Source organism: Xenopus tropicalis, chromosome 5 (assembly GCF_000004195.4).
Source record: "Xenopus tropicalis strain Nigerian chromosome 5, UCB_Xtro_10.0, whole genome shotgun sequence".
NCBI lineage: Eukaryota > Metazoa > Chordata > Amphibia > Anura > Pipidae > Xenopus > Xenopus tropicalis.
The window spans coordinates 2,801,749-2,816,398 of NC_030681.2; the positions used below are offsets into that span (position 1 = coordinate 2,801,749).

The window sequence follows — 14,650 nt, forward strand, 5'->3', positions numbered from 1 at the left end:
GCCGCCGCCCCCCTGCACAGCCTGGGAAAGGAGGCGGCAGGAAGTGGCACAGATGGGCGGGGCTAGTGGGGTTTTGGTGGAATTTCTCAATAAATCAGCCCTTGCAGAGAGATTTATACTGCTGGAAGAGGCAGCTATCTGGTTGTTAGGGTCCAATTGAATTTAGCAACCAGGCAGTGCTTTGAAGGAGAGACTGGAATATGAATAGGGTCAGAGGCCTAAATAGAAATGTAATAATGAAAAGTAACAATAAAACTGGAGCCTCACAGAGCAATAGGGTTTGGCTGCCGGGGTCAGTGACCCCCATTTGGAAGCTGCAAAGAGTCAGAAGAAGGGAAATAATTACACAAGTAGACAAAAATAAAAACAAAATGAAGACCAATTGAAAATTTGCTAAGAATATACTATTCCGTAACACCCCAAGCTGAACAAACCCAATAACGGGGCGGGAAATGTCGGAATTCTCGCGAGATTACAGTGACGTCGCGCCAAAGCGGCCAATCAGGATCGGCGTCAGCGCAAGAGCTAAAGGGACGGTTTAAACGCAGAATATTGTATTAAACATCACTAATCCGTGAGAGCGGGCGGCGCGGTGTAACGGGAGGGATTCCCGCACCTCATACATACGGTTTATATACAGTTTCTATACGGTTCATAGACGCTCGGAGTGAGGGACGCGGCGCATCACGTGTGCATGACGTCCCCGGAGGCCGAAGCGCCGCTTGGACCCAACAGCGACCCGTACCCAGACCTTACACAGATGGCGCTCGATTGTTCCTGCCTGCGGGCGGCGGGTGAATAACTCGGGCTGCGGTTGGTCGGGGCTGTGCGGATAGGCGGCCGTTGTACATCTCGGTTTATCTGGCTGCTCCGGGGCGAAGGGCCGGGCCCCTGACATGGCGGACGGAGGCCCCGGGATGTGTTGGTACCTGAGGCGCTGCGGGAGGAGCGAGGAGTCGCTGCCATTGCCTGACGGGGAGGAGGTGAGGGCGGGGCCTGTAGCAGCCAAACAGTCCGGGGGGCTTAGGGGAGTTTGGGGGGGCAGGGCTCTTGGAGGAACAGAGAGGGCGCTGTGGGGGGGGGGGGCTGTTCCCTGGGGGGCACTGTGGGGGGGGCTGTTCCGTGGGGGGCACTGTGGGGGGGGCTGTTCCGTGGGGGGGGGGCTGTTCCCTGGGGGCACTGTGGGGGGGCAGTTTCCTGGGGGCACTGTGTGGGGGGGGGCTGTTCCCTGGGGGCACTGTGTGGGGGGGGGGCTGTTCCCTGGGGGCACTGTGTGGGGGGGGGCTGTTCCCTGGGGGCACTGTGTGTGGGGGGGGGCTGTTCCCTGGGGGCACTGTGTGGGGGGGGGGGCTGTTCCCTGGGGGCACTGTGTGGGGGGGGGGCTGTTCCCTGGGGGCACTGTGTGGGGGGGGGGCTGTTCCCTGGGGGCACTGTGGGGGGGCAGTTCCCTGGGGGCACTGTGTGGGGGGGGGGGCTGTTCCCTGGGGGCACTGTGTGGGGGGGGGGCTGTTCCCTGGGGGCACTGTGTGGGGGGGGGGCTGTTCCCTGGGGGCACTGTGGGGGGGCAGTTCCCTGGGGGCACTGTGTGGGGGGGGCTGTTCCCTGGGGGCACTGTGTGGGGGGGGGCTGTTCCCTGGGGGCACTGTGTGGGGGGGGGCTGTTCCCTGGGGGCACTGTGGGGGGGGCAGTTCCCTGGGGGCACTGTGGGGGGGCAGTTCCCTGGGGGCACTGTGGGGGGGGCAGTTCCCTGGGGGCACTGTGGGGGGGCAGTTCCCTGGGGGCACTGTGGGGGGGCAGTTCCCTGGGGGCACTGTGGGGGGGCAGTTCCCTGGGGGCACTGTGGGGGGGCAGTTCCCTGGGGGCACTGTGGGGGGGCAGTTCCCTGGGGGCACTGTGTGGGGGGGGGCTGTTCCCTGGGGGCACTGTGGGGGGGCAGTTCCCTGGGGGCACTGTGGGGGGGCAGTTCCCTGGGGGCACTGGGGGGGGGCAGTTCCCTGGGGGCACTGTGGGGGGGCAGTTTCCTGGGGGCACTGTGGGGGGGGGGGGAGGAAGGTTTGGGGGAGAGACCCTTGGTTGGGGGAAACTTGGGGTGCAGAGAGCATTATGAGTTTGGGTGGGGGAGCCCAGAGAATTGACCCCCCAGTGATTATATCGGTCTGTGCGTCTCATTCATTTCTCTGTTTGTGTTCAGGTCACTATGGGCCGAGGCCTGGGGGTCACCTACCAACTGAAACCCACCCTGTGCCCCCTCATGATCTCCCGCACCCACTGTCTCTTCAAGCAGAACGTCCGGGGCGAGTGGACTGTGACTGATAACAAGGTACCTGCACCCCCAGATACACCCCCTACTGTGTCTGTGAGGGGCTGTTCCTGCTGAATTGTAATTAGTACAGGGGAATCCCTATGTGCCATAGTTTTATGGTATCTCTCTGTACAGGCTATGAGCAAACTTAGGAGGCTGTTCCTGCTGAATTGTGCTTAGTACAGGGGAATCCCTATGTGCCATAGTTTTATGGTATCTCTCTGTACAGGCTATGAGCAAACTTAGGGGGCTGTTCCTGCTGAATTGTGCTTAGTACAGGGGAATCCCTATGTGCCATAGTTTTATGGTATCTCTCTGTACAGGCTATGAGCAAACTTAGGGGGCTGTTCCTGCTGAATTGTGCTTAGTACAGGGGAATCCCTATGTGCCATAGTTTTATGGTATCTCTCTGTACAGGCTATGAGCAAACTTAGGGGGCTGTTCCTGCTGAATTGTGCTTAGTACAGGGGAATACCTATGTGCCATAGTTTTATGGTATCTCTCTGTACAGGCTATGGGCAAACTTAGGGGGCTGTTCCTGCTGAATTGTGCTTAGTACAGGGGAATCCCTATGTGCCATAGTTTTATGGTATCTCTCTGTACAGGCTATGGGCAAACTTAGGGGGCTGTTCCTGCTGAATTGCCCAGGAGTAGTAACCCATAGCGGCCAAGCAGCAATCAATGGACTCTGTATAATTTGTAGGGTTGTGGTTGGGGGGGTGCAGGCTCTGCAGTTGGGCGGGGCTGGGTATGACTGGGCGGGGCTGGGTATGACTGGGCGGGGCTGGGTATGACTGGGCGGGGCTTTGCTTTCCTATTCAGCCCAGTCTGGTGCTTTCATTTCCTGCACTGTTGCAATGTCTCTCCCTTCCCAGAGTCTGAATGGGGTTTGGAGGAACAAGGAGAGACTGGAGCCCCACAAGGCCTACACCCTGAGCGAGGGGGCCCTCATCCAACTGGGGGTGCCCCCACCCAACGCGGAAAGTGCTGAGTTTGAGTACAGGTTGGTCCGGGAGCATCTGGACAAGGTGTCGGGCTCTGTAATGCGGCCGCTGCCCGGCAAGGCCAAAGCCCCGAGGGCCAAGCGCAAATTCACCGCGGAGGAGGCCGACGCCTCGGGAAATGAGGGTCCGTCCAAGTTGTGCCGGGTCTCCAGGGGGGGCGAGGCCTCGACCAAATCCTCCCGCCCCCCTCCCCTGGTCACGCAGCCTACGGTCAGGGCGGGGCCCACGCTCCCTGGGGTGGAGCCTGAACTCAATGACTCTCTGGATGCCGATGCGGTGGCCCCCACCCAGCGCCAGTGCCGCAGCAGCCTGCAGCTCTCCCGGGTCCGGCAAACTATGGAGGAGATCCGCCGGCTGAATGTGCAAGTGCAGGAGAAACAGATGGAGGTGCAGGAGAGGCTGAACTGCCCCCCCGAGAGCCAGCGGGGCCCCAACTGTGTCCTTGCGGTGCAGAAGGAGCTGCAGGAGCTGCGCAACCAACTGAGCAATGAGCAGGAGCAGCATCTGCAGAGCGTGAAGGAACTCAAGCAGATATTCCAGCAGGAACAGCACAACATGGTGAGCCCAAGGCCTCAATGGCTGCCATCACTGGGGCCCCTGACCCGGCCCTTGGGCGGAGAGTCCCCACCCCCTTTTTTTATTCTCTCCCTCCCAGTACAAGTCAATATGGCGCTCTTTAAAGGGAAACTGACCCCCATCTCTGAACCTGTCTCCTCCCATTGGAGCTACTGGGTGGGGCTACCTCTGTTCTGTGCCTGTCCCCTCCCATTGGAGCTACTGGGTGGGGCTACCTCTGTTCTGTGCCTGTCCCCTCCCATTGGAGCTACTGGGTGGGGCTACCTCTGTTCTGTGCCTGTCCCCTCCCATTGGAGCTACTGGGTGGGGCTACCTCTGTTGTGTGCCTGTCCCCTCCCATTGGAGCTACTGGGTGGGGCTACCTCTGTTGTGTGCCTGTCCCCTCCCATTGGAGCTGCTGGGTGGGGCTACCTCTGTTCTGTGCCTGTCCCCTCCCATTGGAGCTGCTGGGTGGGGCTACCTCTGTTCTGTGCCTGTCCCCTCCCATCGGAGCTGCTGGGAGGGGCTACCTCTGTTCTGTGTCTGTCTCCTCCCATTGGAGCTGCTGGGAGGGGCTACCTCTGTTCTGTGCCTGTCCCCTCCCATTGGAGCTGCTGGGTGGGGCTACCTCTGTTCTGTGTCTGTCTCCTCCCATTGGAGCTGCTGGGAGGGGCTACCTCTGTTCTGTGTCTGTCTCCTCCCATTGGAGCTGCTGGGAGGGGCTACCTCTGTTCTGTGTCTGTCTCCTCCCATTGGAGCTACTGGGTGGGGCTACCTCTGTTCTGTGTCTGTCTCCTCCCATTGGAGCTGCTGGGAGGGGCTACCTCTGTTCTGTATCTGTCTCCTCCCATTGGAGCTACTGGGTGGGGCTACCTCTGTTCTGTGTCTGTCTCCTCCCATTGGAGCTGCTGGGAGGGGCTACCTCTGTTCTGTGCCTGTCCCCTCCCATTGGAGCTACTGGGTGGGGCTACCTCTGTTCTGTGTCTGTCTCCTCCCATTGGAGCTGCTGGGAGGGGCTACCTCTGTTCTGTGTCTGTCTCCTCCCATTGGAGCTGCTGGGAGGGGCTACCTCTGTTCTGTGCCTGTCTCCTCCCATTGGAGCTGCTGGGTGGGGCTACCTCTGTTCTGTGCCTGTCCCCTCCCATTGGAGCTGCTGGGTGGGGCTACTTCTGTTCTGTATCTGTCCCCTCCCATTGGAGCTGCTGGGTGGGGCTACCTCTGTTCTGTGTCTGTCTCCTCCCATTGGAGCTGCTGGGTGGGGCTACTTCTGTTCTGTATCTGTCCCCTCCCATTGGAGCTTCTGGGTGGGGCTACCTCTGTTCTGTGTCTGCGGCCAATAGCAGCCATGTTTTCTCTTGCAGGGGGGTCGGAAGCGCGCGGAGGAGGAGGAGCATTTGAAGGAGCAGTTGGCGCAGGCGCTGCAGGAGGTACTGGCAGGGGGGTGACTGTGCCATTATGGGCGGGGGCGGGGTTACTGGGGGGCAGTGAGTGACACCCTCCGTCTCCCTGTAGCACACGCAACTGATGCAGGAACTGAACCGCAACAAGAATGACTTCGAGCAGATTATTCAGGCGAAGAATAAAGAACTGCAGGAAACCAAGGTACCATGAGTGTGAGTGAGGGGCTGAGTGTATAGGGCAGTCGCTCCCTGGAGTGTGAGTGAGGGGCTGAGTGTATAGGGCAGTCGCTCCCTGGAGTGTGAGTGAGGAGCTGAGTGTATAGGGCAGTCGCTCCCTGGAGTGTGAGTGAGGGGCTGAGTGTATAGGGCAGTTGCTCCCTGGAGTGTGAGTGAGGGGCTGAGTGTATAGGGCAGTCGCTCCCTGGAGTGTGAGTGAGGGGCTGAGTGTATAGGGCAGTCGCTCCCTGGAGTGTGAGTGAGGGGCTGAGTGTATAGGGCAGTCGCTCCCTGGAGTGTGAGTGAGGGGCTGAGTGTATAGGGCAGTCGCTTCCTGGAGTGTGAGTGAGGGGCTGAGTGTATAGGGCAGTCGCTCCCTGGAGTGTGAGTGAGGGGCTGAGTGTATAGGGCAGTCGCTCCCTGGAGTGTGAGTGAGGGGCTGAGTGTATAGGGCAGTCGCTCCCTGGAGTGTGAGTGAGGGGCTGAGTGTATAGGGCAGTCGCTCCCTGGAGTGTGAGTGAGGGGCTGAGTGTATAGGGCAGTCGCTCCCTGGAGTGTGAGTGAGGGGCTGAGTGTATAGGGCAGTCGCTCCCTGGAGTGTGAGTGAGGGGCTGAGTGTATAGGGCAGTCGCTCCCTGGAGTGTGAGTGAGGGGCTGAGTGTATAGGGCAGTCGCTCCCTGGAGTGTGAGTGAGGGGCTGAGTGTATAGGGCAGTTACTCCCTGGAGTGTGAGTGAGGGGCTGAGTGGATCTGGGGGGCGCTGAGTGGATCTGGGGGGCTGACAGCAATATGAGTAAGGTACTTAGCGTTACTAGGGAGCTGCCGTTGGGCTGGAGGTTCTGATGGTTCTGTTGGGTTTGTTGCAGGAGGAGAAGGAGAAGGTTCGGGCCCAGAAGGAGGAGGTACTGAACCATATGAACGACGTTCTGGATAATGAGCTTCAGTGCATCATCTGCTCGGAGCATTTTATTGAGGTAAGAGCTTGTAGCCCCGCCCCCTGGGGCCCCGTATACTGATACGTCGGTTACCTACAGGGGCCCACTCACTCTCAGGCACTGTATCCCAGAGTCGGTATTCACTCTGTGTGTGAGTGTGAGTGCTGCCCCTGAGTCAGCTGCTATAATGGGGCTCTCACATCTGCCCCCCCAGGCGGTGACGTTGAACTGCGCCCACAGCTTCTGCTCCTACTGCATCAAGTCATGGCGGAAGCGCAAGGAGGAGTGTCCTATCTGTCGCCAGGAGATCCTGTCGGAGACGCGCTCCCTCGTGCTGGACAACTGCATCGACAGTATGGTGGCCAAGCTGAGCCCCGAGATGAAGAACCGGCGGGCCGCCCTGATATTGGAGCGCAAAGGTGAGAGGTGGGTGACCCCGTAGGGAAGCGTCTCATTATTATCCTTATTATCTCCCTATGGGACCAAACTGGAAATTATATCCTTATAAACACTGCTTAGTGATGTCATCAGTTATAATCGGAGCTTAGTGATGTCATTTCTGTCACATGACTCACTAATAAATACAGTACCCCCTGTTGTAAAATATAAGGATATTAGCAGTCACCTCTGGGTTCAGTTACCTGTATAAAAGCACTCAGCCTGCAGCCTTGTGCCTTTATATGGGCACAGAACCCCTCAGTGACTGCTAATATCCTTATCATTTACAGTAGGGGGTACATTATCCCTTATAATACATGAGTGATACTCAGAGTTCCCTGTATAACTCAGCCTGCAGCCTTGTGCCTTTATATGGGGGGCACAGAACCCCTCAGTGACTGCTAATATCCTTATCATTTACAGTAGGGGGTACATTATCCCTTATAATACATGAGTGATACTCAGAGTTCCCTGTATAACTCAGCCTGCAGCCTTGTGCCTTTATATGGGGGGCACAGAACCCCTCAGTGACTGCTAATATCCTTATCATTTACAGTAGGGGGTACATTATCCCTTATAATACATGAGTGATACTCAGAGTTCCCTGTATAACTCAGCCTGCAGCCTTGTGCCTTTATATGGGGGGCACAGAACCCCTCAGTGACTGCTAATATCCTTATCATTTACAGTAGGGGGTACATTATCCCTTATAATACATGAGTGATACTCAGAGTTCCCTGTATAACTCAGCCTGCAGCCTTGTGCCTTTATATGGGGGGCACAGAACCCCTCAGTGACTGCTAATATCCTTATCATTTACAGTAGGGGGTACTTCATTCACTATATTAATAACGTGTATTTATAAATGAATGGATAATTGCATTGAGCCTACAGATTCCATTAAAAAAACAACCAATAACCTGTACAGGTAGAGCAGTCCCTGTCCTAAAGAGCTTGCACTCTAAAAATAGCTGGACCCCGTTCAGTGCTGAGTAAGGTGCATAATAACTGTTTTATTCCAAGGGTGAGTGTAGGGGTGTAAGGGAGGCAGCTCGGGTGCTGGGCAGGTGGGTGAGCTCTGGGTGTCGCTAATTGGTAGAACCCAGAACAAGGGGAAAGGCCTGTAATTGTAAGAGCCGCCAGCAGAGGTCGCTATGTTCACCCCAAAGCCTGCAGTAAATCTCCTGCCCCGGGCTAATTCTTATTGTGCGGCTATAGAGAGTGGTACTGCCGGGTCTCATTGGTTCTGCTCTTCATTACACTCAAATATGTTGGGGTGCAGCCACGTGGGGTGATTATATGGGCCAAGAATCAGTCCTGTATGGGATTGGGCCTTGGGGGGGATATATATATATATATATATGGGGAACTAAACCCTGCGGCACAGCGCGGCCCAACCAAACGTTACTCAGCTGTTGCCGGACTACAAATCCCAGAATAATGTAACATATAATGAAGGGTGAGGCATGCTGGGAGCTGTAGTCCAGCAACATCAGGGCTGTATTCTTAAAGCAATATTGCCCAATAAAACTTTCCCCCATTAAAATGCAAGAAATCCCCCAATGAGAATCCCAGAGAATCACATGTTTTTCGAGAACTTCTATAGCAAAACTAGGGGGCGCAGTGGGGCAGCGTTATGGGTAACCTGGTCTTGTTGAACTACAACTCCCAGCATGCTCTCTCAGTGAGCGAGGGCTGCACGTCGGGGGCTCCCTGGGGGTCGGGCCACAGGATGTGACGGTTCTGTTCTGTCTCCCTGCAGAGATGGTCCAAGTGGAGGAACCAAGCCCAATTCTCGTGGGCAGTGACAGCAGTTCGTTCCACTTCTCCAGCAGCAGCTCCGACAGCGACGAGCTCTTTTGGTTGGTGAACGATGAGGAAGAGGAAGAGGAGGAGGAGGAGTTCTACCAGGAGTCTCTGTTCGACTGCGGAACCGACGATCTGGACTCCTCGGACTTTGAGTCTGACGATGATGACGATGAGGAAGGCCACTTTTGAATATCATGAATGCGCTCCCCCCCCCCGGCCGTGGAGCAGCCAATCACAGGCGTGGCCTGGAGCTGGGCCGGTACCGGACCGTTACACGCGTGACACATACACTCTACATGTACAGATCTACTTTCCTTCGTGTATTTATTTCCTTTGCATCATGTGACACTGCAGCAACGAGGATTCTGCCGCACCGGGGACTGGGTTTTTCTTTGTGTTTGGGGTGGTTCTGTTGGTTCTATTGGGTCGGGGGCTGAGCAGTTATTAAAGGCACTTTGGATGCTGTGCGCCCCCTATTGTCACCTCTCCCTCTGTAGGGGGGTCAAAAAGGGCAGTATCCTGGCAGGGGGGCAGGTACCATAACGCCTGTTGGTGTATGGGGGGGGGGGGGGTGCAGGTACCATAACGCCTGTTGGTGTATGGGGGGGGGGGGGGGTGCAGGTACCATAACGCCTGTTGGTGTATAGGGGGGGGCAGATAAGGTTCTATTTTGTTACTGAAAAGATTTTTGGAAATAACTTTATTCAGCCTCTTGTCTTTTCTTATGGGGCAGCCTGAAGGGCAGTTAGGGCCGGGTTTGGGGTAAAAAAAAAGTCTAAAGGGGTAATTCACCTTTATATGAACAGTTAGGCTGCAGGATGCAGTTGGGCTTCCTTAGTTTTGCTTTGTTGAGTTATTTAGTTTTTTTTCCCCCCCCAGCAGCTGACTGGTTGCTAGGTTTGTTTTCCCTAGCAACCAGGCAGAGGTGTGAATGAGACTGGAGGGGGGGGGGGGGGGGGGGGGGAGAAGAATAGGATGTTGTGTAACTTGAAGGTAAAGGGGCTATTGGGGCACGTGGAGCATTTTTATTACTTCCCCTTTAAGTTCTTCTGTGGGTTTTAAGGAAGTGGCGGCCTGTGGTTCTGTTTAATTGCCCCGCCCCCCCCCCCCCCCCCGGTGTAGCGCTGAGGCCCCGCCCTGCTCTGTTCCAAGGTGAAGTTCATTACAGAATGGGGTTTATTTGCTGAGATTTCTCCTGTCGGCTCAGAGCTGCCGGGAATCCAAACTGGCTGGGGGGGGTTTCTATTCACAGGCTGAGGGTCCCCCCCCCCCCCCAGTGCAGGGAGGCGGCTTTGCTTATTGTCCCGCCTCTCTGGGGGCCCAGTTTAACCCCTGCATCACCGAGCAGAGACAGACAAGGAGCCGGGGGGCAGTCGCAAACCCAAGGCGGGGGGGGGGCACTGGGGGCTGAAGGGAGCCTGGGAGTAGCCAATAAGGGGGGGGGCACTGGGGGCTGAAGGGAGTCTGGGAGTAGCCAATAAGGGGGGGCTGAAGGGAGTCTGGGAGTAGCCAGTAATGGGGGGGGCACTGGGGGCTGAAGGGAGTCTGGGAGTAGCCAATAAGGGGGGGGGGGTACTGGGGGCTGAAGGGAGTCTGGGAGTAGCCAATAAGGGGGGGCTGAAGGGAGTCTGGGAGTAGCCAGTAAGGGGGGGGGCACTGGGGGCTGAAGGGAGTCTGGGAGTAGCCAATAAGGGGGGGCTGAAGGGAGTCTGGGAGTAGCCAATAAGGGGGGGCTGAAGGGAGTCTGGGAGTAGCCAGTAAGGGGGGGCTGAAGGGAGTCTGGGAGTAGCCAATAAGGGGGGGCTGAAGGGAGTCTGGGAGTAGCCAGTAAGGGGGACACTAGGGGCGTGGCAATATGTGGGTGGGGCTAAGTGCAGGCGGGGTTCCCAGTACAAATTAAGGACAAGAATGCAATTAACCACTTCCTGGCCGGCTAATTGGCGCTTGGGTTGCACAGCAGGTTGGAAGCCGTTTCCATGTTTGTTCCCGGCCGCGGCGTCGCCATGTTGGTACCGGTTCTGCTGAGCGATGGGTTCGGCCAATGAAGAAACATTTTCATTTCCCAGGAAAAGAGATTTGGCCGCGGCCCAGGGCTCCGGCTGTTTCTCTCTGGGATCGGGATTGGCCCAAAACGGTCTGTTCCCTAATGGGGAGAATGGGACTCGGCGCCACAGACTGGTTTGGATTTGCTTTTAGGTTCTGGTCCAGCTGATTAGAACTTTCTGCTGCTAAACTACAACTCCCAGAATCCATTGGATACTCTCCATACCAATAGTGCTGGGAAATACTGCAACTATGGGCCCTCGGCAACTGTAACTACGGGGTACATACACTACATGCAGGAGTTAACTGCCCCATCAAAGGGGTGGGCGGAGCTCCTGTACCTTAACTATCCACTCAGGCAGAATGGCTTCCCCAGGCCCCACCTTATAGGGGTTGGTCACCTTTGAGTTACCCTTTAGTCTGATGTAGAGAGTAATATTCGGAGACAATTTGCAATTGGTCTTCTTTTTCAGTTCAGCAGCTCTCCAGTTTGGAGTTTCTGCAGCTATCTGGTTACTGGGGTCCAAGTTACCTTAGCAACCAGGGAGTGGCTTGGATGAGAGACTGGAATATGAATAGGGGAGGGGCTGAATAGAAAGAAAAGGAATAAAAAGTAACAGTAACAATAAAACTGGAGCCTCACAGAGCAATAGGGTTTGGCTGCCGGGGTCAGTGACCCCCATTTGAAAGCTGGAAAGAGTTAGAAGAAGGCAAATAATTCAAAAACTATAACAAATACATAATGAAGACCAATTGAAAGGTTGCTTAGAATTGGCCATTCTATAACCTACTAACAGTGAAACGCCCCTTTAACTTCCTGGTTCTGCTGAGCCACTGTTTAAGGAGGAGCAGGTAGTTAAACACATTAGTAGTAGTATAATGAGCTGCTCTGTATCGAAAAAAATGGGCAATGGCTGCAGCTTTGGGATGGTAGGGGTTTGTTTATTCAGAGCTTATTCATTTAAACAAACAAAGGGGGAGAAAAGGGGAGGCTGTATCCATGATCCACAGTGGGACGAGCCAAAGGGTGAAGTGCATCACAATAAAGTACTGGGGGGGGGGGGGGGGGGGGGCACTCATTTAAACTTAATTTGTAGCTTTTGATTAAACCTTCTGTAGGGCAGGAGATATAAATATATATCAGCCAATGCACAGGCAACCGAGGGTTCTGGGAGGAAAGGGGTTAATACATCTGGGAGAAGCCCCCGCCGCTCCCCCCCCCTGTGATATTCACATTGAACCCAACTTTCCTGCAGTTTCATTTCAAAGTCAAATTGCGTCTCGGTTGCAGCGGCTGCGATTGGCTGATAAAGGCAACAATGCCCCCCATTTATAGGCTCGTATTGTTCCTGGGGGGGGGAGATACCCGGGTCCCACACTCGGCCGCCGGCTCCGGTTACTGGGTGAAACGTCTAAAGCGCAGTGTGTCTATGAAGATTCTCATTCATCCAGGTCATGATATACAGTATCTAGTAGAATTAAGTCTAAAACAACTGGACTTTTCTGAGTTTTTCTTGAAAACGTTTCACCACTCATCCGAGTGGCTTCTTCAGTTCAAATGACTGGTAGGGAATTCCCCGGTATTTAAACTCTTGATGGTAGTAGAGTCACAGACATCCAATCACAATGGTTCCATTGAACTTGTTCAGTTAGGTGTTAGCTGAAACTGACAGGTGTAAGAAGGTATGATCCAATCACAATGGTACCAAGATTCTCATTGATGAAGGTGTTAATCCTTCAAAGTACATGACTGGAAGTGTGAACTGTTGTGAAACCGCCGGGGTAAGGATGTCAACGCGCCATTGTATGTTGGTGACAAGCGGTGTCTCAGGCCCCCTCCTCTGTTCAGGGATGGTTTTTCCAGGTTGGCATAAATGGCCTCTTTCACACCTCTTTCAAACCATCTGTCCTCTCGGTCCAAAATATGCACGTTACTGTCCTCAAAAGGGTGACCTTTTTCTTTGAGGTGTAGATAGACTTCTGAGTCTTGTCCTGAGGAGTTTGCCCGCCTATGTTGGGCCATTCTCTTACAGAGAGGTTGTTTTGTCTCCCCAATGTATAAGTCTGAGCACTCTTCACTACACTGGACAGCATAGACCACATTACTTTTCATGTGCTTGGGTGTTGGGTCTTTCGGGTGCACCAGCTTTTGTCTCAGGGTGTTGCTGGGTTTGAAAAACACAGGAATGCGATGTTTGTTGAAAATTCTCCTAAGTTTTTCTGATGTTCCAGCAACATATGGAATGACTATGTTGTTTCGCCTGCTGTGTTCCTCCCTTCTGTTTGTAGGTCTGGTCTTTCTGTTGGTCTTTGATTTGGTTTTGATGAAGGCCCAGTCTGGGTACCCACAAGTTTTCAGAGCTCCTTTTAGATGTTTATATTCTTTCTCCTTGGCCTCTGCATTGGATGCCACAGTTTCAGCCCGATGATGTAGAGTCCTAATTACACCCAGTTTATGTTCCAAAGGGTGGTGGGAATCAAACAGCAAGTACTGGTCTGTGTGGGTGGGTTTCCTGTATACTTCAATATCCAGGTCCCTCCCCTCTTTGATAACTATAGCACAGTCCAAAAAAGCCAGTTTGCTGTCTTTCACATCTTCCCTTGTGAACGTGATGTTTTTGTCCACCGAGTTTATGTGTTTGGTGAAGGCTGGAACCTCGCGTTCTTTAATTTTGACCCAGGTGTCATCCACATATCTGAACCAATGACTTGGTGTTGTTCCCTTGAAGGTGTCCAGGGCTTTCTTTTCCACTTCTTCCATGTAAAGGTTCGCTACAATTGGAGACACAGGCGAACCCATGGCACAGCCATGTTTTTGTCTATAGAAAACGTCCTTGTGCTTGAAGTAAGTGGTATTGAGACATAGGTCCAGTAAGGAACAAACTTGTTCTGGGGTCAGCTTTGTTCTGCTGCTGAGGGTGGTGTCTTGTTTCAGCCGTTTCCTCACTGTATCAATTGCCTCGGCAGTGGGTATGCATGTGAACAGAGATGTTACGTCATAGGACACCATTGTATCATCGATCTCCAGCTTTAACTCCTTCACTTTTTTGACAAAGTCCATGGAGTTCTGAATGTGGTGTACTGTGTTTCCAACTAAGGGGGCTAAGATGTTGGCCACGTATTTAGCAATGTTATAAGTCACACAGTTAATGCTGCTGACAATTGGCCTCAAAGGGGCTCCTTCTTTGTGTATTTTTGGGAGTCCATATAGGCATGGAGTGGCTTCGCCTGGGTAAAGGCGACGATACAAAGCTGGACTGATGACCTTTTCCTTCTCAAGGTGCTGCAAGCAGTCTATAACCTTCTTCTTGTAGTTGCTTGTTGGATCTCTCTTGAGTTGCTCATATGTGTCTGAATCGTTGAGCAGTGTGGACACTTTGGCATGGTAGTCTGATGTATTCAGTACCACTGTACACCTTCCTTTATCCGCAGGCAGGATGGTGACACTTGAGTCCTTGGCAAGTGATGTCAGAGCCCTCCTCTCTTGCAGACTTAGATTGGAAGGGGGAGCTTTAGCATTAGCTAGGGCTGCTGATACTTTTAACCGGATGTTTTCAGCCTCATCCACTGGTATCTTATTGTTGTGGATGGATGATTCTGTGGCTGTGATGAAGTCTACCACTGGTACATACCGTGGGGCCACTGCAAAGTTCAGTCCCTTGGCTAAGACATCCTTCTCTGGTTCTGTGAGTTCCCTGTCTGATAAATTCTTTACCCACAGATCCTTGATGTTCTGGCATGTCTTGTTTTCATCTTCCTTCCTCCCTGTTGATTTGTCTGTTCGCTGGGTGTTGTTGGTACGTGATAATAAACTGGTGAATTTGTTTATTTGCCTCTCCTTGCCCTTGGCATGTTGTGCAAGTTGCGCCCGCTCTGTGAATTCAACCACTCTTTGCAACGTCAGCACCGGTAGTTTTGCTGTCAGTCTCTGTTTTGCATTATCAAATT

The 14,650-nt window shown here is 53.9% G+C and overlaps 1 protein-coding gene across 5 annotated transcripts; it reads left to right on the top strand.

Annotated features, from left to right (window-relative positions):
* Nucleotides 1-495: 495 nt before the first annotated feature.
* On the top strand, nucleotides 496-9,362 carry rnf8 (ring finger protein 8, E3 ubiquitin protein ligase). Of its 5 annotated transcripts, NM_001142100.2 has the most exon segments (10): nucleotides 819-983; nucleotides 2,192-2,320; nucleotides 3,178-3,236; nucleotides 3,816-3,864; nucleotides 5,223-5,288; nucleotides 5,374-5,463; nucleotides 6,344-6,451; nucleotides 6,627-6,831; nucleotides 8,613-9,193; nucleotides 9,281-9,362. In NM_001142100.2, coding segments are annotated over 9 exon segments (1,029 nt in total). In that variant the 5' UTR covers nucleotides 819-896; the 3' UTR covers nucleotides 8,849-9,193; nucleotides 9,281-9,362.
* Nucleotides 9,363-14,650: the final 5,288 nt, after the last annotated feature.

Coding starts and splice junctions, on each gene's coding strand:
- rnf8 (XM_031901567.1), top strand. CDS start 897: ATGGCGGACGGAGGCCCCGGGATGTGTTGGTACCTGAGGCGCTGCGGG. Junction 984..2,191: donor CATTGCCTGACGGGGAGGAG/GTGAGGGCGGGG, acceptor GTTTGTGTTCAG/GTCACTATGGGCCGAGGCCT. Junction 3,865..5,222: donor AGCAGGAACAGCACAACATG/GTGAGCCCAAGG, acceptor TTTCTCTTGCAG/GGGGGTCGGAAGCGCGCGGA.